The sequence below is a fragment of the Mobula birostris genome, chromosome 14, assembly GCF_030028105.1.
Source record: "Mobula birostris isolate sMobBir1 chromosome 14, sMobBir1.hap1, whole genome shotgun sequence".
In the NCBI taxonomy this organism is placed as follows: Eukaryota; Metazoa; Chordata; class Chondrichthyes; order Myliobatiformes; family Myliobatidae; genus Mobula; species Mobula birostris.
In genome coordinates this window covers 54,518,670-54,542,275 of record NC_092383.1, presented here as the reverse complement: position 1 = coordinate 54,542,275, position 23,606 = coordinate 54,518,670, and the positions used below count along the sequence as shown (strand labels likewise).

Genomic DNA, 23,606 nt, shown 5'->3' with positions numbered 1-23,606 from the left:
TATCAGGCTCAGCAGCCTATAATTTGTTGGCTTATTCTTAAACAGCACAACAACATTGGCTATTCTCAAATCCTCTGGCACTTCACCTGTTGCTAAGGATGTTTAAAGTATCTCTGCCAGGACCCCTGTAATTTCTGTTCTAGCCTCCCACAGGGTCCAAGAAAATACCTTGTTAGGCCCTGGGGATTTATCTACCCTAATTTGCCTCGACTCCTCTGTGATCTGTATAGGGTCCATGACCTCACTGCTGAATTGCTTCACATCTATAGACACTGTCTGTCTCCCAAGTAAATGCAGATGTAAAAAATCCATTTACGATCTCGCCTATACCCTTTAACTACACACATAGATAATCACTCTGACCTTCCAGAGGGCCAATCTTGTCCCTTGCTATCCTTTTGCTCCCAAAGTATCTTTAGAAGCCCTTAGGATTTTCCTTCACCTCATCTGCCAGAGCAACATCATATCTTCCTTTCGCTCTCCTGACTTCCTTCTTAGTGTTCCCTTGCTTTTCTTATGCAAAGAACATAGAACAGTACAGCACAGGAACAGGCCCTTGGTCCACAATTTTGTGCCAAACCAGCTAAAAAGTAGATCAAAAACTCACAATAACTAATCCATCTTAACTACACAATGTTCATATTCCCCCGTCTTCCTCATCTTCATGTACCTATCTAACCACCTCTTAAAAGCCTGTAATATATTTTCCTCTACCACCATACCAGGCAGCACATTCCAGGCATAGATCACTCTCTGATTAAAAAGCTTGTCCCTCATATCCCCCTTGAACCTGTACCCTCTCATCCTCATTGTATGCTCTCTGGTATTAGACATTTCTAACCTGGGAAGAAAGATACTCCTTGTCTACTCTATCTGTGCCTCTCATAATCTTATAAACCTCCATCAGATCTCCCCTCAGTCTTCACCACTCCAGAGAAAACCCAAGTTTCACCAGCCTCTCATAATGGCACATGCCCTCTAAATCAGCCAGCATCCTGGTAAACCTCTTCTACACACTCTCCAAAGCCTCAACATCCTTCCCATAATGGGCCAACCAGCATTGTAGGCAATCCTCCAGATGTGGCCTAACCAGAGTTTTATAAAGTCGCAATGTGACCTACGAGGGGGAGGTGGGGCATTAGCGGAAGTTAGAGAAGTCGATGTTCATGCCATCAGGTTGGAGGCTACCCAGACAGAATATAAGGTGTTGTTCCTCCACCCTGAGTGTGGCTTCATCTTTACAGTAGAGGAGGCCGTGGATAATTCCTCCAACCTGAGTGTGGCTTCATCTTCCCCCTCGTACCCCATCTGTTACTTATTTTTATACACACGTTCTTTCTCTCACTCTCCTTTTTCTCCCTCTGTCCCTCTGAATATACCCCTTGCCCATCCTCTGGGTCCCCCCCCACCTTGTCTTTCTTCCCGGACCTCCTGTCCCATGATCCTCTCGTATCCCTTTTGCCTATCACCTGTCCAGCTCTTGGCTCCAACCCTCCTCCTCCTGTCTTCTCCTATTATTTTGGATCTCCCCCTCCCCCTCCAACTTTCAAATCCCTTACTCACTCTTCCTTCAGTTAGTCCTGACTAAGTGTCTCGGCCTGAAACGTCGACTGCACCTCTTCCTAGAGATGCTGCCTGGCCTGCTACGTTCACCAGCAACTTTTATGTGTGTTGCTTGAATTTCCAGCATCTGCAGAATTCCTGTTGTTTATCCTTTTCCATAATTACTTTGAAACTATTGGCATTATGATCACTAAATGGAAAGTGCTCCCCTTCACAAACTTCTGTCACCTGTCCAGTCTCATTCCCTAATAGGAGATCTAATATCACTCTCTCTAGTTGGGACTTCTCTGTATAGATTAAGGAAAGTCTCCTGAACACATTTGACAAACTCTTTCCCATCTAGTCCTTTTACAGTATGGGAGTCACAGTTAATATATGGAAAGTTAAAATCACTTACAGCCACAACTTTATGTTTCTTGGAAGAGTTTACAATCTCTCCACAAATTTGCTCCTCTAAATCCCGTGGACTGTTGGGTGGTCTATAATATAATCCCACCAATGTCATCATACCTTTCTTATTCCTCAATTCCATTGATAAATCCTCACTAGATGAGCTCCCCAGACTGTCCTGTCTGAGCACTGCCATTACATTTTCCCCGACTAGTAATACCACCCCTGCCCTTTAACCTCTCCCATTCTATCATGTTTAAAACAATAGAACCCCAGAACACTGAGCTGCAAGTCCTGCCCTTTCTGCAACCGTGTCTCACTAATGACTACATTGTCAGAATTCCACAACTGTCCATGCCCTAAGCCCATCCACCTTTCCTACAATACTCCTTGCATTGAGATGTACGTAGCTCAGAATATTAGTCCCACCATGATCAACCTGTTGATTCCTAACTTTGTACGTAGGCTTAACAACATCTTTCTGCACAACTACTCCATTATCTGTTCTGCCACCATGGTTCCCATTCCACCCCCCGCCCCCATAACTCTAGTTTAACCCCCTGCCTGTGCAGCACCAGCAAACCTTCCCGCTAGGATACTAACCTGCTCCAATTCAGGTGCAAGTCATCCCTTCGGTTTAGATCCCACCGTCCCTGGTAGAGAACCTAATGATCCATATTTGAAGCCTTCCTTCCTGCACCAACTCCTTAGCTATGCGTTAAGTGGTATAATCTTCATATTTCTGGGCTCACTAGCACATGGCATGAATCAGAACTCTAGAGGTTATGTCCTTTAACATAGCACCTAACTAACTCCCTGAACTCACTCTGCAGGACCTCGTCACCCATCCTACCCATGTCATTGGTACCAACATGGACCTTGACCTCTGTTTGCTCACCCTGCTACTTAAGAATGCTGTGGACACATTCCAAGATATCTCTGACCCTGTCAGCTGGGAGGCAATGACCCATCCAAGAATCTTATTTTCATCTTCTGATATCTTGATTTTTTTCCCCATTAACTAAAACTATTGTTTGAAATATAGAACTTTTCCCACAGTTTGTTTCCCAGAGAGAACATGAGGATACTGGATGTTTTACATGAGGATACTGGGTGTGTTGCATGAGAAGATAAAGTGGAAGAAAATGGGAAAGAGTGTTGCTAGCACAACATCTCAACTGAAGTGGACTTCCTCAGATAGAAATTACATCATTTGAGATATTTCTCATCTTAATCTTTTCATTTTATTTTCATGTTACCAAAATCATAGCTCATCTGTTGAGCACAGCATTGCCTTTTATTTCAGATTTCCAAAAACTTCCATTTCCTGCTTTGCAAGGTCAATGTTGTTTGGTTGTTTTTCCCTGCACTCTTATTCACATCCTATCCATCTACAGTTAACAAGTATTCACCACCCTCTCTAAGGTGATGACAACACCATTTGTTTCACCCAGATTCCCTTGATTTCCAGCCAACCAAAGAAATTCCCTCTGTTCTCTCCACCTTATCATCAGGGCAAAGAAACTATAAGAATATTGTCGGCAGCCTAAACTCACGTTTCCTTGGTTTTCAAATTCTGATGAAAGGTCACAGCATGAAACTTTAACTCAAAAAACACATAAAAATACACCAAGTCTATGCCATTCAGCCCATCACTATGCCTCGCTATGGTTGATCCTTGCTGACCTCAGCTTCTCTTCAATGCTGTTTCCCATAACTCTATTTCTCTCTGCCCACTGCTAACTAACTTTTACATTTTCAACCTTTTTAGACTTCCATTATTTATCTCTGTATTTTTGTCGTTCTTCTCCTTAAAAGATTTACTACCAATAGGGAATTTTCAATATAGGACAAATAAGTTTCATTGTAATTCCCTTAAGACAGTGGAAGTTATTGCATGGTCTACCACCCAGATTTAGCAAATGCTCAAAACCAAGTATTCATGCACAGTTATTCATGGCCACCTTTCTAGTCAATGCTTTCAGCTGCCAGCTTGGTAAATTAATTTTTCCCCCATCCTCTCCTGAAGTCACAAGCATTTTTCATGATCGCGCCCTCTGGTATATCTACAGTGTCAAAACAAAGCACAACATTCGACAGGACCATGTTCAAACCAAAGTGGTAGTAAATTATTTAGACCAGAAATTACATTCCTGATCTTTCTTTCTCCTTTCAAGATTGAATTTTCCTTACTTTGCTTGACAAAACAACCAGAGGTGGTCTTTTAGTTCAAAAGTTACTTGTTATCTTCCAGTTAGGCAGTACTATATTTATCTTGTTACTCTTCACCTGCCTGTTCATGTATACGTACTTATTCTCTTATTGTGAAGAAATGTACAGCACATACGTAGAGAGCAAGAAGGAAACTCATTTTATAAAATGAGGGCAACAACTGGAAGGCAATCCCACAGCCCTTTATAAATCTTAATGAGTCTATCATGCTCAGTTTCACTAACCTGTTTACCTTTTCAATACCTTTACATATTTGAAAGTGACCTTACCTCAATTAAGAGCACTATTATACTGAAAGCGCCAACTAAATGGACGTAGTTCCGAAAATTCTCTGCAATCATTGAGAAACATCCCTGAAAAAAACGTAAGGTTAATAAGTGCGTCACATACAAAGAATCAATTATTGAATAAGTATCTTGTGCAGGGGACAGTCCAGGGGCACACAGGACATGGACACTCTCAGACATGACCACTGCTGCCACAGAGGCAGTGGCCAGCAAAGAACTGTGAAGATGTACGTCTTCATACTTTGTTATACTTCTCACACATCACTTCTACCCCACTCTGGCCTTGTAAGGTTCAAATGCTCCATATTTGCCTTTCTTCGGATATTATTGTTTGTTATTTCATTTCAGATAGCCAGGAGATACCACAACCGAGGGGCTTGAGTTAATTGGTAATGAAGACAATGACTGAGACACAGATACAGCAGCTCAGGTCCTGGCACATCACAGAGAGCATGCGATGGGTTTCAGGGGAAAATCTGTATGCAGTTAATCGTCAGACATGTTTGGATTAAGAAAGGTGGAGGGAAATGTTGCCCCTCCAGAGAGAGAGGGGCACACCAGCTCTGTTGCTGATGGCTCAAACAATTATGATGAAATGACCACTGGGCAAAGGCTACTGTGATGTTGTGCTTTGTGAGGTTAGCCATGACTAGAATCAACTCCCGAGCAAGGATGTGAAACCTGCTGCAGTTTGCCTATTGCTAAAATAGATTAACAACAGATGTGGCCTCATGGCTCTCCACTCAGCCTTAAGATCACTTGGACAATAGTGATACTTACATCAGACTGCTGGTTACAGTTTAGCATTCAACACCATTGTGGTAAACCGTATATATATGTTGTAACTGGGTTAACTGTCTGGACGCGCCCCTCTGTTGACTGCCCCTGTGGCTCCTCCCACTGACCCCTGAATAAAGGTGATTTGGCCCTGCTCCTCCCCCTCAATCCAGGGGCAGACACTCAGCATGCTGGAAGTCACATTTTACTGCGAATAAAAGCCTTTCAGTATTTACCCTACTTCAGTCTTTTGGAGTAATTGAAGGTGCATCAACAATCATACCCTCAGTTCTAATCAACACGCTCCTCTGGACCTCTCTCTGCAAATGGATCCTTAACTTCCTCACCAGGAGACCACAGTCTGTGTGGATCAGAAATAACATCTCATCCAGGCTGACAATCAACACTAATGCATCTCAAGGGTGTGTGCCTAGCCCACTGCTCTACTCTCTCTACACCCTCAGTTGTGTGACTGGGCACAGGTTAAACACCAACTACGGTACAAATTTGCCACTAACACAATTACTGTTGGCAGAATTTCAGATGGTGATGAAGTGGCGTACAGGAGCAAGATAGGTCAGCTGGTTGGGTGGTGTCGCAGCAACAACCTGACACTAAACATCAGTAAGACCAAAGAATTAATTGTGGGCTTCTGGAAGGAGAAGTTGAGGGAAAACACATCGAGGGATCAGAGTGGAAAGGGTGAGGAGTTTCAGGTTAATGGGTATCAACATCTCTGAGGATCTATCCTGGGCTCAATTGATGCAATTACAAAAAACACATGGCAGTGGCTATATTTCATTTGGAGTTGGAGGAGATTAGGTATGTCACCAAGGACTCTCACACATTTCTACAGAAATACCATGGAGAGGATTCCAACTGGATGCATCACCATCTGGTATGCAGGGACCACTGCACGGGATTGGAAAAGCTGTAAACTCAGCCAGCTCCATCATGGGCACCAGCCTCCCCAGCATCCAGGATACCTTCAAAAGATGATGCCTCAAAAAGGAGACACCTATCATGAAAGACCCCATCACCCAGAACATGCCCTACTCTCATTGCTACCATCAAGGGGGAGATACAGGAGCCCAAAGACAGACAGACAGACAGACAGACACACACACACACACACACATACGTTTTTAGGAACATCTCCTTCCCCTCCGCCACTGGGCAATGAATCTATAAACTCTTCCTCAGTATTTTATCTCTCTTTTCGCACCACATATTTATTTTTTATATATACTGTACTTCTTATAATTTATAGTTTTATTGCTATGTATTGCAATGAACTGCTGCCGCAAAACAACAAATTTCACAACATATACTGGTGATATTATATCGAATTCTGATTCTTTTCATGGTGCGCATTGTTGGATCTGCTTAAAACCATGCCCGTGTAAGGACTGTCAGCCAAGACACCCAGTGGGCCAATCCAGTACCACAATGTTTTAGCCTGGTTCAGGGAGTCCGTTAAGTCCTTACAAGCAATCAAAAATTCAAATACTACCCCTTTCTCTAGCCAATCAGAACGAAGGATATTTGGAAAAAGAAGCCCAAAGGACTTTAAGGCAGAAAGAAAAGAGATGGTGGCAATGAGAAGTGAGGGATAACTGGGTACTACAGGAAGTGATGGAGCAGTGGAGGGTCAAGGAGGGTTTGTAAAGAGTGGAGGAACACTCTTCCACCTGGAGTGAGGGAACACTGAGGGACAACAAGAAATTGAGAACAGGACAGTCATCAAAGGAGCACTGAAGGACCAGCAGAGACCCTGAGGAGCAAGGCACCTTTAAAAACTGAGAAGCTCAGAGGCAATGAGAATCAGACAAACAACTAACCTTCAGAGAAAGGGCAAAGACAGATAAAGAAACAAAAATGAACAATGAATATGTAATGATTCAAGAGGCTTGAATGGAAATGACCTGGCAGGAACTTGGACTCCCCACACTGATTCTTTCCTGGACACAGAGACTTCCAGCCAGCCACAGCACAGACACTCTCCAATTATAAGTGGCTGGCTGAACTCAGAACTTCATGTCCCAAGGCACATTAATCTGAGGAATGTAAATCACTTGAAATCTCCGGGTTTGCAATTTCCTGAAAAAATTCTGTATAGAGAAGGAAATCAGGCAAGTTATCACAAAAGTTAACCTTTACAGCCTAAGCAATGGCAAGAAGTTCTATACTGGAGAACAATTCAATCTTTCAGTTGTTTACCATAAATTTAATCATCCAATTCTATCAACAGGGAGTTAGGTTTCAATTAATTTTCATGATGCTAAGTTCTGTCCCGACCGTGGACAAAGGCTGCCTTCCATGCAGATGTTATTGAGCGACACAATTCATGTACAGTATTTAGCATGGGGGAAAGCTTTTATTAAATCTGTTTCAATTCTAATTTACTATTTCCATTTTTCTAAAGCCAATATACAATCAGCAAATACAATATACTGGGACAAGGTAGTAGTCTGAAGGCTTTTTTCCTTCCAAACACCTTGCCCTGAAAGTAAAATCCCTCGATTTTAGGGATCTAGGGGTGCTGAAATGTGAAATGTAACTCCAGCACTTTCTAATATCAATGAACAATGCGTGTTCTGTAATAGGAAGTGAAAACGTTTAAATTGGCATTAGATTTGACAGCCCCATTGCAGAATCAAAGCTGTCAAAGAGACTGAATGATTACAAATGTCTTCACCAGAAATTCAAAATCATCCTGCATTAAATATCAAAAATATATAAAACCATGTTTTTTTCAAAATTTGGAGTATTAAAAGGCATTTAATCAAACTCGAAATAATAATTTCATTTAAATTAAATCACATAAAGGGTAAGCTACCTTCTACTCTCCAACTAGTCCGTGGCCGTTCCTTCCCATTGAAGTGAATGGATCTGCTTTACTTGTATCAGATTATCCTGGCAAAGGTTCAGCGAATGGCAGGTCTGACAAAACTGAAGAGGTTTCGGCTTCCCTGCTGGTTTTCATAAGAAATTCACCAGCACAGGGTGAATACCCGAAAGCCAGCACTTACCTGAAGCAGAACATTGGACCTTAGACTATGCCTGCAAATACAAGCTTCACCCATTTAAGTGCTTATGTGAGGGTCCAGGCAAGATCTGGGCCGCTGTTCTGTTAAAGACAGTAGATCAAATATTAATTGGCAAGGGGAAAGTTGCAGAGTCAAATGAATCACCTTGAAAATGAGTCACAACAGTGCCTGTAGGACAATAGGTGAAAAGTGAAAACCATGACAACTGCAAACGCTGGAAATCTCCGAGTAAAATCAGGTGGCGCAGTGAAAGTCAGCAGGGCAAGCAACAACAGCAAAAGTGTCACAGATCCGAAATGTTGACTATTAATCTGTCCACAGATGCTAAGATTTCTCAACCTTTCGTTTTTGTTTCAAAAAACTTTGCACTTTCAGACAAACAGATCGCGGCCGTAAAAGAGTCAGAAACTGCCACAAGGGGATAGAGCTTAATTAATATCAAGTACATGTCATATTGTCACAGATGGAGATTTTGTGAAAGACTGCTTATGAATAGCACACGGGATGCTCTGCTGTGCCCCAAGCTTCAGATGTATGACTGATCAGCACCACATGTCGGGTCTAAGAAGTGCCATTTTCTCCACGCTGCAATGACACGCCAGCAAGCTTCATGTGTTCCTCCTTGGCGCAGACAAAACTTCTAATTTCTCAGTTACAGCCCAGTTGACTGTCTTTAGTGTGACAAGAGAGTTTAAGAGTTTGAGGTTTAGGAGGCAGCAGTGAGAATAAAGCTATTTTCAGGCAGACAATGGGCACAGACTTGTTCATCAATTGCTGGGGTAAAACCTGGTCTTTGGGTTTGGATTGGGAAATGCCAGGTTGATATTTTGACAAACGGCCCACCATCAATGAAGGGCAAGTGAAGTGCGGTGAATGTACAGCTCAGTTCCTCCAGCATCACTGTAACAGTCCGCCAGAAAACTCAATCTGGCAAACCCTGGGTGAGGGCAGCTGGTAGATGTCAATACCTTCCCAGTCAATGTCATATCCTAAAGAAAGACACAAACATTTATGGAATGGATTGATGGCAGAAACTGATAGGCAGGTGAAACAGGTAAAATGTTAAAGTCACTACTGTCAGCAATCAGAAGATTTTTTGATGATAGAAGAAATGTCTGTGACCATCCAGGAACTTATGAACTGGCCTTGTGTTTTGATGTTCATTCACTTATCAAACTTCCCCTCTAACTTAACAATCTGAATGTTTGGCTTCGGGGAAAGGGACAACTTACATCTGACCTCATCAGTCAAATCGCATCTTTCCAGCTAAACTGTAACATTTCTATACCAAATTCTACTGAGGTGATTTCCCACACTTTTTCCATCTGCAAACAGCTATTTCTAATCATGAGCTGAAGCTTTATCCTGATGCTGTGGACAAATTTTAGTGTTCATTTCAGCTGCAAGTCCCAGATAGACACAAAAATACAGAAAGGCTTGTTTTCTGATTTTCAACTGACCCAGAAGTAATTGAATCAAATATTTAACTTTAATTTATTGACCTAAAAAACTTTGACTCACTTTATTGTGAACATCATAAAATCTATTTTTTTATGGCTCTCTGCACTGAAAAGTTTCCAATCCTGGTTTTGTTCTCTTTCCTGGCAGCCATTTTTTTGCTCACATACACTTTTACCCCAGAATATTTGCAAATTAAGACAGCATAATTGAATTATTACTTCAAGATAATGTTGGTAATGTGTCTGGTAATGCGAAAATTGCCCAACTTTCCCAAAGTATTCTTCCAGAAACATTAGAATACTTGGAACCACTACAATTAGCCAACAGGCCATGAGAGCAGACACAGTCTCACTGGCTCTCTATTCAGCTTCAGAGCACCTGGACAACACCAATACACACACCTACTATATCTCAACATACAACTCCATCATCCCCTTAGCACTAATTCAAAAGCTTCAAAATCTGGGTCTCCGTACCTCCCGCTGCAACTAGATTCTTGAATTTCTCAATGGGAGACCATAGTCAGTGTGGATCAATAATAATATCTCCTCCTTAATGACAATGAACACAGGCGCACCTCAAGGATAATGCTTGGCCTACCGCTTTTCTCTCTCTATTCTTATGTCTGTGAGGCTGAGCGCAGTTCAAATGCCATCTATAAATTTGCCAGTGACGCCACTGTCGGCAGAATCTCAGATGACAGCCAGGATGCATATGAGAGCGAGAGAGATTGGCTGGTTGGGTGTCATTGCAACAATAGTCTTGCACTCCGTGTCAGAAAGATCAAGGAATTGATTGTGGAATTCAGGAACAGAAAGTCTGAAGAACTCCCAGCAATCCTCTTTAAGAGTCAGCCTTGGAAAGTGTGAGCAGCATCAACATTTCAGAGAATCTACTCTGGCCCAACACATTGATGCAATCCTGAAGAAGGCACGTGAGCAGCTAGACTTTGCTAGGAGTATGAGGAGATTTGGTTTGTCACCAAAGACTCTTGCAACCTTCTACAGATGTACAGAGAGCTCGGTTGGATCAGAGCCTGGAAAGAGATTCCAATGCGCAAGATCAAAAGAGGGGGCAGTAGATTTCAGACTCAGTCAGTTTGATCGTAGGTGCAAGCCTTTGCACTGTCGTTATTCAAGAAATCAGTGGATCTGGGGATACGTTAGGAAAACGGAGCTGAGGTGAAACTGAACCATTAAAGGGCAGAGTGGGTTGCTCTGCAGATCTAGAGGAACCTGCTAATATTTTCCAGAATGATTCTCATGGCTCTCCAACTGCCACTATAATTCCACTCTCCAATGCTCACGGGAATCCAGGATGAGGGAGGAACTTTTACCCACCAAGCTCCAAGCATCTGCCTGGTGTAACCGCTAAACCATGGAAGGCACAGAATCCTGTGAGCTTCCTGGAAGCAGAACACTGGGCTAACCTATCCATCATCTGCACACTCAGGGAGAAACAGCTTTCCTATTTGACAAAGAGCTCTGGGCTGGGAGTCTCTGGAATGCTCCTGGACATTCAGGATAGAGTGCAATGTGGGAGAATCTATGTGCTTATGTGGCTCTCCCATGCCACCAGTCAGAACAAAGAGCTTCTGTGACCTGTCCACAATAATTAACTTCAACCTGCAAATTTAGCAGGTATGTGAACCACTCTCTGGAATGAGATAAAACCATAAGACCATATGACATAGAAGCAGAATGAGGCCATTCAGCCCATTGAGTCTGCTCTGCCATTTCATCATGGCTGATTCATTCCCCTCTCAAGCTTATTTTCTTGCCTTATCCCCTGTAGCCTTACATGCCCTGACTAATCAAGAACCTATCAACCTTCGCTTTAAAAACACCCAATGACCTGACCTCCACAGCTACCAGTGGCAGTGAATTCTACAGATCCACTGCCCTTCAGCTAAAGAAATTCCTCCTCATCATTCTAAATGGATATCTCTCTATTCTGAGGCTGTGTCCTCTGGTCCTAGACTCCCCACCACTGGAAACATATCCTCCCCACATCCACTCTATCTAACATTCAATAGGTTTCAACGAGATCTCCCCTCATTCTTCTGAATTCCAACAAGTATAGGCCCAGAGCCATCAATTCCTGACATGGTATTCTACCTTCCACTTCTGTGTCCATTCTCCAAATCTGTTCTAAGTCATTCTGCATCCTCCCTGTTTCCTCAACACAACCAGCCCCTCCACCCATCTTCGAACTGCAAACTTGGCACAAAGCCATCAATTCCCTCATTCAAATTGTCGACATACAATGCAAGAAGTGGTCCCAACACCAATCCCTGTAGAGAGAACCTCAGGGTATCAGTGACCTTGGTCTCTGCAGGTAGAGAGGTCAAGGTCTGAATATATTGGAATACTTGCCCATAGAACCTGTCCCCACTGTTCTTAAAAAGTCTTAGCCACAAAATGCATTCCTCCTCAGGCAAGACAAGATGCAAATGCTGTTCCCAGCAAAGGGGTAGAATGTCTTAACCAAAATCTTTTTCCCCTGCCCTTCTAGATGCACTGAGAGCAAGATCTTAGCTCTTTCCTTCATTCCATTTTTGGTCATGTTGGAGGACCAGTAATATCACGACTAAAGCAGCTATAATATTGTTAATGAGGCTTATACTCAAATATTCTAAGAATAATGCACCAACAATTTCTTGGTAGTTGTCATCAATAATTTCTTCTCTATTCAACTCCAAGCAAGTTCTAAATAATTAATAAAAACTTTAAATAGCAGAAGTGTAGGATCACAAACACAAGAAAATCTGCAGACGCTGGAAATCCAAGCAACACACACAGAATGCTGGAGGAACTCATCAGGCCAGGCAGCATCTATGGAAAAGAGTAAAGTCGACGTTTTGGGCTGAGACCAGAATCCTGATGAAAGGCCTTTTGAGACCTTCCAAACTTCAATTAGATCATAACTGATCTTTATCTCATCTGCTTACATGTCTTTGCTTCGTAATGCTTATAGATTGACATTTAACTCATTGTACTGCATCACGTTTACATCAAAAGAAAAGTATGTACATCATAAAAACATTGGAAGTTCATTAATAAGAGGTGTGATTTATGGCAAGCACATAAACCAGTTTCTCTATACAAAAACGCAAACACGAGGAATTCTGCAGATGCTGGAATTTCAAGCAACACACATAAAAGTTGCTGATGAACACAGCAGGCCAGGCAGCATCTCTAGGAAGAGGTACAGTCGACGTTTCAGGCCGAGATCCTTCGTCAGGACTAACTGAAAGAAGAGCTAGTAAGAGATTTGAAAGTGGGAGGGGGAGGGGGAGATCCAAAATGATAGGAGAAGACAGGAGGGGGAGGGATGGAGCCAAGAGCTGGACAGTTGATTGGCAAAAAGGATATGAGAGGATCATGGGACAGGAGGCCCAGGGAGAAAGAAAAGGGGGAGGGGGGAAAAAGCCCAGAGGATGGACGAGGGGTATAGTCAGAGGGACAGAGGAAGAAAAAGGAGAGAGAGAGAAAAAGAATGTGTGTATATAAATAAATAACGGATGGGGTACAAGGCGGAGGTGGGGCATTAGTGGAAGTTTGAGAAGTCAATGTTCATGCCATCAGGTTGGAGGCTACCCAGATGGAATATAAGGTGTTAGACAATAGATAATAGACAATTATCCCCATAACCTTTGATTCTGCTATCTTTAAGAGCTCTATCTATCTCTTTTTTGAAAACATCCAGAGACTTGGCCTCCACAGCCTTCTGAGGCAGAGCATTCCATATATCCACCACTCTCTGGGTGAAAAAATTTTTCCTCAACTCCGTTCTAAATGGCCTACCCTTAATTCTTAAACTGTGGCCTCTGGTTCTGGACTCACCCATCAGCGGGAACATGCTTTCTGCCTCCAGCGTGTCTAATCCCTTAATAATCTTATATGTTTCAATAAGATTCCCTCTCAGCCTTCTAAATTCCAGAGTATACAAGCCCAGTCGCTCCAATCTTCCAACATATGACAGTCGCGCCATCCCAGGAATTAACCTTGTGAACCTACGCTGCACTCCCTCAATAGCAAGAATGTCCTTCCTTAAATTTGGAGACCAAAACTGCGCACAGTACTCCAGGTGTGGTCTCACCAGGGCCCTGTACAGCTGCAGAAGGACCTCTTTGCTCTTATACTCAATTCCTCTTGTTATGAAGGCCAACATGCCATTAGCTTTCTTCACTGCCTGCTGTACTTGCATGCTTGCTTTCAGTGACTGATGTACTAGAACACCTAGATCTCGTTGTGCTTCCCTTTTTCCTAACTTGACTCCATTTAGATAATAATCTACCTTCCCGTTCTTACCACCAAAGTGGATAACCTCACATTTATCCACATTAAACTGTATCTGCCATGCATCTGCCCACTTACCCAGCCTGTCCAAGTCACCCTGCATTCTCATAACATCCTCCTCACATTTCACACTGCCACCCAGCTTTGTGTCATCGGCAAATTTGCTAATGTTACTTTTAATTCCCTCAGCTAAATCATTAATATATATTGTAAACAGCTGTGGTCCCAGCACTGAACCCTGCGGTACCCCACTGGTCACCGCCTGCCATTCCGAAAGGGACCCGTTCATTGCTACTCTTTGCTTTCTGTCAGCCAGCCAATTTTCAATCCATGTCAGTACTCTGCCCCCAATACCATGTGCCCTAATTTTGCCCACTAATCTCCTATGTGGGACTATGTGTTGTTCCTCCAACCTGAGTGTGGCTTCATCTTTACAGTAGAGGAGGCCGTGGATAGACATACCAGAATGGGAATGGGACGTGGAATTAAAATGTATGGCCACTGGGAGATCCTGCTTTCTCTGGCAGACAGAGCGTAGGTGTTCAGCGAAACGATCTCCCAGTCTGCGTCGGGTCTTGCCAATGTATAGAAGGCCACATCGGGAGCACCGGACGCAGTATATCACCCCAGCGGACTCACAGGTGAAGTGTCGCCTCACCTGGAAGGACTGTCTGGGACCCTGAATGGTGGTGAGGGAGGAAGTTTAAGGGCATGTGTAGCACTTGTTCCGCTTACAAGGATAAGTGCCAGGAGGGAGATCGGTGGGGAGAGATGGGGGGGACAAGTGGACAAGGAAGCCTCCGGGTCCAACATATAATTCTCCGTAACTTCCGCCACCTCCAACGGGATCCCACCACTAAGCACATTTTTCCCTCCCCCTCCCCCCGCATTCCGCAGGGATTGCTCCCTACGCATCCTCTGGGTTTCCCCCCCCTCCGCCCTTTCCTTCCCCCTGGGCCTCCTGTCCCATGATCCTCTGATATCCCTTTTGCCAATCAACTGTCCAGCTCTTGGCTCCATCCCTCCCCCTCCTGTCTTCTCCTATCATTTTGAATCTCCCCCTCCCACTTTCAAATCTCTTACTAACTCTTCTTTCAGTTAGTCCTGACGAAGGGTCTCGGCCTGAAACGTTGACTGTACCTCTTCCTAGAGATGCTGCCTGGCCTGCTGCGTTCACCAGCAACTTTTATGTGTGTTGCTTCTCTATACGAAAACTGCTTCAGGTAGATAACAGTTACCTTGTTGTTTATGTAGCCAGCATCTCCCTGTACGCATTTGCTCCTGTCTAGGAGGTGCTCTACCGGTGAAGTGTTATTCCTTTTACAGCATGCTTCAGGCAGCAGTCTGTTTGGGAAAAGCTGGTAAAAAGTGGAATTCTGTCCAAAGTCACGAGGTCCATTTACACCACAGCAGGAAAACTGAAATGACAAGTCATAAATGTTATGCCTTTTATAGGAATTTGCCTTAACAAAATAGAAAATGAAAAGGTTTGAAGGTCCACCAAGAAAGTCAGATTAGATTGAATGAATAGTGAACACTTTTGATAGGCTCAGAGGGTCAGGCAGTGAATCACAGCAGATTCGCAAACAGTTACTGACACAGCACTCTCAAATGTGCAGTTCAGTACAGTGGGTGGGAAGGTTGAATGTATGGGAAGCACAAGCTACAGTAAATTAATAATAATAACAAATATAATAGAAAAGGTTTTGATGCACAAACATCATAAAATACCCACTGTCTATAGTGTGTGAACCCCATGGCTATCAGAAATGGTGAGTCAATAGGTCAAGAGTGAGTAAAGTGGTCTTGTCCAAGAATGTTGCCCATGTATCACAACCAACCACACTGCTCCACTGCATGTCGCGTCAGAAGAGTAGAGTAGATGTCTCCTGGTCTGGAAAACTATCCTTTGACCCCCCCCCCACCCCCTCCCACCAAAAGTTTCATTGTTGTTGTCAAATGAAGATGGAATCAACTCATGTGTGATGCGTTACGTGGTCAAATAGCGGGCTGGTGGTGAAGTGGCATCAGCACAGAACTTCAAAGCCAGTGGTTCCAAGTTCGTATCCAGCAAGCTTCTTGCACGCTTTCCATCTGTGCTGGGTTGAGGACTGGGCAAGCAACTCGGCCACATGAAAAACAGTCAAATGCTACAAAAATGGCAAAAATGCAATCCGAGGCGCGAAAAGGAACATCAACAGCAACAACATGGTCAGCACCCACAATTAAAATGCATTGCATGCTCAAACTAGCTGTTGAGACTCACTTAGTTGAGCGACAAGTTGGCAGCTGACACCTGTTGTGTCAGCTCCCAAACTTACATTAGTTTGGGAGAGAAATATTTCTTTCCTTAAAATAAACTTACATCCACCATGATTACATTCCAAGTCTTTGAAAAGACATCAGTAGAATTGTCACCTTTATATTTCATCTGCAATTCCTTTAAGAAGTAATCCTTTCGGATCTGAAAGTAAACAACAGTATGGAATTTAGGATACCATAATTGCAAGGAAATAGCTGAAAATTAAGATTTATTTCTGGTGATTGTACCTACCTGCTTTCGGAAGACCAATGCAAGGACGGCAGCTATCAGCTCCAGGATGAAAATGATCAAAATAAGCAGCAAAAACTGCAAATGACAGGAGAGAACTAATAATTCTTGTAATCATGGTGTGAGGAAGAGCAAAGTCATAAACCTGCATCATTGCAAATACATGCTGATATTTATGAGTTTCTGTACATTTTATTCATATCCATATTTAACCTCTACCTTTTTTATATATACAGAAAAAGAGCAATCCATATTTAAGAAATGTAAAATAGAGCATATCAAGCCATTTCAAACTCGTTTCAGGGTGTTTCTCAGGCTTTCAATAATTGAAGGTGCCAGCCTGTGTAATTCTGAAACTAGCAAACTTGTCTCATTTACAAAGTTTCAATTGCAAAGATACCAGTTTTTGCAGGTTTAAGCCAAAAATAGACATTATTGATCTAACATACATATTACATTTTGTTCAAAATGATGGTTTAGAGAAATTAAGATATTCTGATTAAAAATAATCCACATGGTACATAACACATAGTTCTGCACAAGAAATGAAAGATGAAATAGAGATCTGGAATCACCAGCAGGGACTGTTCACAACCTAGAACATATGTTCTGAAAAATACACTCCAAGTTTCTGCTTCCTCCATTAACTCCTGAAAAACGACTCAGATTTGGTCTTTTATAGGTCATTTTATAATAATTTTAGACTTGGATGAAGAAGTGAATTTAAAACAAAGTGAAAGACAAAGAATTTACCCAAGGCAAAAACTACATTTTCCAAAAGCCCCCTTCTGGAAAGCATTATGGGGTTGTTAAAACAAACCTTCGTGCCATCTTAAAAGTTTCCTGCCCCAGACAGTTAATCTAATCAATCATTCTGATTAGCCCCTCCCCTCTTTCACCCCAATCAGTACACTGCACTGTAAACACTTTAAACCACTTTTAAAGTGATATTTATACTGTAAATATATTTATGCATATTTTATTCCATATCCATATTTTAACCTCTAACTCTTTATCCAATTTTTTAATAACTGTTGAACATTTTTCTTTCTTGTTGTATGTCACATAAACGCACCACAGCAAATTCCCATATGTGTGTATGGCAAATAAAATTGAATAAAGTACATCTTTATATTCACTTTTATGGTTATAGTAGTCACTAGCAAAGCCTGCATTTATTGTTAATCCATCTTCTTTAACCACTACACTCCATATAGTGAATGTCACCCCAGCTCCCACACAGTGATGTTGAATAGGGAGTTCAAAAGTTTAGATCTAGCAATAATGAGAGACCACTAATGCATTTCCAAGCCAGGATAGTGTATGACTTGTAGGAACCCCTACAGATGGCTCTTCTCTCATGTTCCGGCTGCCCTATCTTTCAATTTAACATATATCACAAAGTTTAAGAAGTGGAAATGGTGATCACCAATGCTGAAACTTCATTTCAAAATTTCCTGATTGTTAGAGCAAGGGAAGATGGAAGAGAAAGATGAAGAAATAATTCCACATTTTCTGACAGTGAGACAGAATAAATTGCAGCGGACTTTCATTCCAATAATAGTGATGTAGAAAAGAACACGGAATTGTAATATCAGAATTTTTTAAAGGCTATGTCACTAAAAGTCAGAACTTTCCACCTTATATGGAGCTAGGTTACAAAATACTTAAAGATGTTTTAGCCTAGGAAATTTGCAAAAAAGAATTTGGTAAAAGTAATCTAAAGGTTATAGTAATGTTCAGAAAATTTTGTTATTATTTACAGAAAACAAAATAAACAGTTCTGCCTTTATATAGCACCAATCAGAATCCCAGGAGGCTTAATGCACTTTACAATCAATTGACTGTTAATGAAGTGTTTTACATGTTGTATTATAGGAAAAAGGAAACACAATAGATTCAATACTGGAAAATCCCACAATTAACAAGATAATGAACGAATTAGTTCATGCATTAATGTTAACTAGGACACATTGGACAGGACTCCACTGCTCTTTAAAGAGAATCTTCTACCAAAAAGTTGATATCTTATCTGAAAAGAACACATTATTAACAATGCACTGCTCCCTTCAATTTCAGTCTGAACTTTCAATTGATTTTATCTGTTGATAATTCCAGAGTGGGATTGGAGTTTACAATTTTAATGACTTCTGGGCAATCGTGTCCAAGTATACTGAATCTGATTCTCTGGAAATGTGTCAAGAATACTAAAGGATGAGCCAATATTTAGAATTTCTTGGGTCTGTGCCAATATTTTACAGGACCCACTGGAAGTAAGTCACTCAGTGCTTATAAATACCTTTATAGGTTGTCACAATTGGATTGGCTGCACTGCCCAAAGACATTTCAATCGTAACTGAAGAGCTAGTAAGTTAACAAGCTAAAATTAATTTGATAAAGTCATATAGCATAGAAACAGGCCCCTTGGTCCACCAGCCCATCAGTCACTCATTTTTACACTTGTAAATTTTCACAAATAAAACAAAGTGAAGCATTTTATATTTAATGAAACCCATAACACATTTTATTGAACTCCAAAGCGCATCAAAACCCTTTACGTAATAATGTCATCACGTCAGAGCAGCCTCTGAAAGTGAAACCCCAACTCAGTGTTGGTTGTTGTGAATTATGTACATTTCTCCCAATTACATTACCCTACACACCTATTTTACCCTAACCATAACCCTAATCTACAGACTAATGGAAATTACAGTGGCCAATCAATCTATCAACCTGCACATCTTTAGGGCACTGGAGCACCTGAAAGAAATCCATATGGTCTCAGGGAGAACGTGCAAACTCTACATACACAGCACCGAAGGTTGGGATTGAACCCAGGTCCCTGACACTGTGGGATGTACAATCTGCAACACTGTGTCGCCCAAAACACTAGCACTGCTAATGGTAACCATGAAATAGTTGGCTTATCATAAAATGAATCTAGTTTACTAATTTCCTCTGAAAAAGATGAACCGTTGTGGTTTATAAGTGACTACAAGATCAAAACATTGTGGATGAATCTTAATTTCATTCTGAAATGGCAAAACAGCCTATTCTGTAGCACCCAGTTTTTTTGTGCCTTCTTACAAACCATTCAGGAATGGACAACAGATTCTGGCTCAGCCCATTCTACACCAATTCAATTTTTTTTTTAAGTGTTGAGGGAATTTATAAGGTGTATCTGTTTTTACATTTGTACACAGGCTCCTTTATTAAGTAGGGTATTGGGATGTTACTTGAGTGAAATACAAGTTGTAATATTCGCATTCATTCATATACCTCTGAACAATCAAAAATATTGTAAAGGATTTAAGATTGGCATACGTACAGTCATAAGCAGTTGCTTGCTCTCTCGGATGGCTCCCCAACAACCTAAGAACCCTAGAAAGAAGAGAATTACTCCGACTGACAGAATGATGTAAGCCCCAGTATATATTAATGGGTTTGTAGCCACAATATTCTTGAAGCCATTGGGATTGGTTGTAACCCAGATGCCAACTCCCAGCAGACAAATACCTCCTGCCTGTAACAGACCAGAAAGAACAAAGTTATTACAGTGAGCTCTAGGCTCCTGCATTAAAATTCACTGAGAATCCTATAATTATCTCCACAACCTCTGGATATAATTTCATAAATGTTTCAAAGGTAAAGTATTTTTATCTTGCAATACAATTAAGCTGTAATCTAGTCTTTATTAAAATTACTCAGTATGGATTTGATTAAAATTATTGAGTAACATTGGCTGTTTCCATGGACACAGGGTTTAGCATGATATCTTGTATTTACCAATCTCATGAATATTCTGAGAGTTTTCTACCAAGGTCCCCTCTCTGAGCAGATAGCCATTCTCAACTCTTCACAAATGTCTCCAGTCAGTTACTTACAAAAATTAAACTATTGGACAGAAACATGAGGTACTTGAGACAGGTCCGAGATTTTTCCATTTGGACTCCAGTAGTTTTGTTGGTTTTAAACAGTGTTTGGTCTGCAAAAGCAAGCAAAAGGGCATCACAGTTTACAGTGTGCAACTATTTTATTACAATTTCGTTTGGATTACAAGAAGCCTTCTAACAGGCAGATTTGCAGAACAGTAAATGGTTAAACAGCACAGGAAAAGCCAGTACATTACTCCATGAATTTCACTGCAGTCAGGAGCACAATTTGAAATGGGGCTGAGAATTGTTGCTCTAGTTCGATCTGGTAGCATAGAAAATATCCCAAAGGAATAATCAGTTAATTTAAAGCCTGTTATCAATGCTTCTTATTTCCTTCCTTTCTGAAGTACTTCCTAAAACAACCTGAAGCTAGAAGATGGCATCCTTCAATCTGCTTTCTAGTCCTGAAATATAACAGATTAAACATTGTTATATTTATTTCTGAATTTACTGTGTTGTTCTGATTGGAACCTGATAAAGTTGTTATCATTGGAACAGAGCATTATTCCACCTATTGACTGCCAGTTGAACAAGTAACACAAATTGACCAATTCACACTCTTTTAATCAAACAAAGTGAACAGTTGATTTATTTGTTACTAGGATGGTTATGGGGAATACTTCAAAATGCAAATCAAATGGCACAGTGTGAACAATATTCAGACTCTTTCATAATATTGTTGGAGTAAGATTTTTAATCACCAATTAATTTTAGCCTGTGAATTATCATTAGTGAACTTATCTCAGCCAGAACTGGGCAAAAAAAGTATTAGTCAAAAGGCAAGGATACAGAAAAGATCATCTGTACAGTTTTGCTTGGACACACAAACAGCAACCTACAAATTTTCCCCTTGGATAGCTTCTCCCTCTTTCCTCTCCAATTTTCTTAGACTGATTGGTTTTATTGTTCTTTTTTTTAAAGCCAATTTCCTGTCATCAAGTAAACATGAACAGCTTGACAACAGCATGAAGCCCAGTCATAAAAATGTGACTGCCTCCCTCCCTAATGAAGTACTCAATGAAAACAGTTTCACATTGTCTTCACTGAATAACTTGTACAGCTGTGAACTCCATTCCTAACTCATTGTGTTAATTTACACTCAAAATCTAATTGATCCTACTTATCGCTTCCATGCTATAGTACTTGTCTAGCTTGTCTATGGAGAGCTGGTCCCTCCACAAACCAAATTTTATAGCTGATTTCCTGTCCACAGAGCAAATTCATGTTTTATTAGAATAACTGCAGTCCAACATTATACAGCTGGTGGACTGTAGTACATCGAGAAGACAATGGCTTCATTTACCAGGTTTTCCCTCCTGATAGCATGCACAGTGTTTCTACCAGCTGCATATCTTTCAACTGCAGTTCTTCTCATAAAAGATGAATTTCCTGAGCACACAGGAAGATCAGGCATAAGATCTGCTGTGTGATAAGGTCAGTTCTCCATAGACAGCGTAGACATTATTAGCTTCTCGAAAGTGATGGGTTGGATTCATTTTGGTAGGATTTTGTTTTATTTGTGAATTAATAATAATAATTGGAAATAAATTCATAATCACTCACATCTACACGCATCAAATATATAGAAAGCTATTGGCTGAAAAGTAAAACATGATTTTCTCTGTTGATTTGAAGCATTACTCAATTTTCGCTAAAAGGTTTATTTTCTCCACTAATGATGAAACATTTGATCGATCTGTAAAAGAGGCAAGCCTACTTAAGTAATTCTTGAGAGGTGTTAATGTTAGTGTTGTCACTCTTTATCTAGTTTATGCAAATCCCAACTGAAAATGTCATGACAAGTCATAAGAGAAGCTAATTCTAATTATACCCTTTTATAGTTAAACCCAGAGCAAAAACTGTCTTCTAGAAAGATGAAATTTGAATTTTACAAATAAATTTTGAAGGTTTTGGAAAAGTACTCTGATGAAAGATATTGCACATACCCAGGAAACTTATTAATAAACAAAAATAAAATAGATCTTTTATAAGAAACATAATAAATTAAATGGGAGGTCATTTGGCTATTGTTAAAGCTTCTGATTAGACTTGTATTGAAATCATCAAATTTGTGCTAGCGGAACATTCAAACCACTTTTCCATCTCATGCAAAAATGATATTGAGATATAAACTTGAAAGTTAATTTTACATTTAGTTTCCAATTGTACTTCAAATGATGTTCTAGTTTAAGTAATTCATTGACAAATGGTTTTGGTTTGCCTAGCTGGCAGTGGATCATCTTACAGGACTGCTCAAGCTCAAGTTTATTGTCATAAGCATACATCGACGGGGCATAAATACCAGGAAAATTGTTTTTATTGCAGCAGCAGCATAGTATATAACAACCATAACAAACAGAAGTTAACATAAACTTAACATAAATAATACATAACTTGCACTGATATCATTATGTTTATTTTGCTGTGTATGTTGAAAGATATAAAAATATATTCTGAGGTAGCCTTAGGTTTATCTGGTTGGTTCAAGAACCTGATAGCAGCTGTTGTTGATCTGTGAAGTGTGGATCTTCAGGCTCCTGTACCTCGTCCCTGATGCCAGCAGCAAGAAGACATGGCTTGGATGGGGCAGTCCATGATGATTGCTGTCATCTTCCTGAAATGTTGCCTCTTGTAGATGACCTTGATGGAGGGGCTGGCTGCACCTGTGATGGAACTAGCAGAGTCCTCTACTTTCTGCAGCCTCTTCCACTCCTATGCATTGGAATTCCAATTCCAGGTGAAGATGCAACCAGTCAGGATGGTCTCCACTGTGCAGATGTACAAGTCCATCAGAGTCATTGCTGACATGCCAAATCTCCTTAACCTTCTAAAAAAGTAGAGGTACTGGAGTACCTTCTTCACAGTTGCATCTACGTGCTAGGCCCCAGGATAGGCCCTTTTGAAACATTAACACCTAGAATCCCAAAGCTGCTCACCCTTTCAATGCAGATCTTTCAATCAGGACTGGTGAGTTTTTGCCTGACTTGGCCTGCCTGAAGTCCACAATCGTTTCCTTAGGGGATTAGGGGATGTACTGACAAGACCTTTGCTGCATTGCA

General features: G+C 41.1%; 1 protein-coding gene across 3 annotated transcripts in view; it reads right to left on the bottom strand.

The window, feature by feature from the left end:
• The window catches only part of LOC140209914 (tetraspanin-18-like), a 159,688-nt gene that overhangs the window by 6,294 nt on the left and 129,788 nt on the right, over positions 1–23,606 (bottom strand). For 2 of the 3 annotated variants that reach the window (XM_072278576.1, XM_072278578.1), the window contains exons 2-7: positions 20,497–20,597; positions 19,941–20,135; positions 16,616–16,690; positions 16,427–16,525; positions 15,300–15,479; positions 4,455–4,538 (exon numbers count right to left, since the gene is read on the bottom strand). In XM_072278576.1, coding sequence (XP_072134677.1) covers positions 4,455–4,538; positions 15,300–15,479; positions 16,427–16,525; positions 16,616–16,690; positions 19,941–20,135; positions 20,497–20,597 — 734 coding nt within the window. The remainder of the gene's footprint in view (positions 1–4,454; positions 4,539–15,299; positions 15,480–16,426; positions 16,526–16,615; positions 16,691–19,940; positions 20,136–20,496; positions 20,598–23,606) is intronic. The other variant, XM_072278577.1, reaches the window with a different exon arrangement.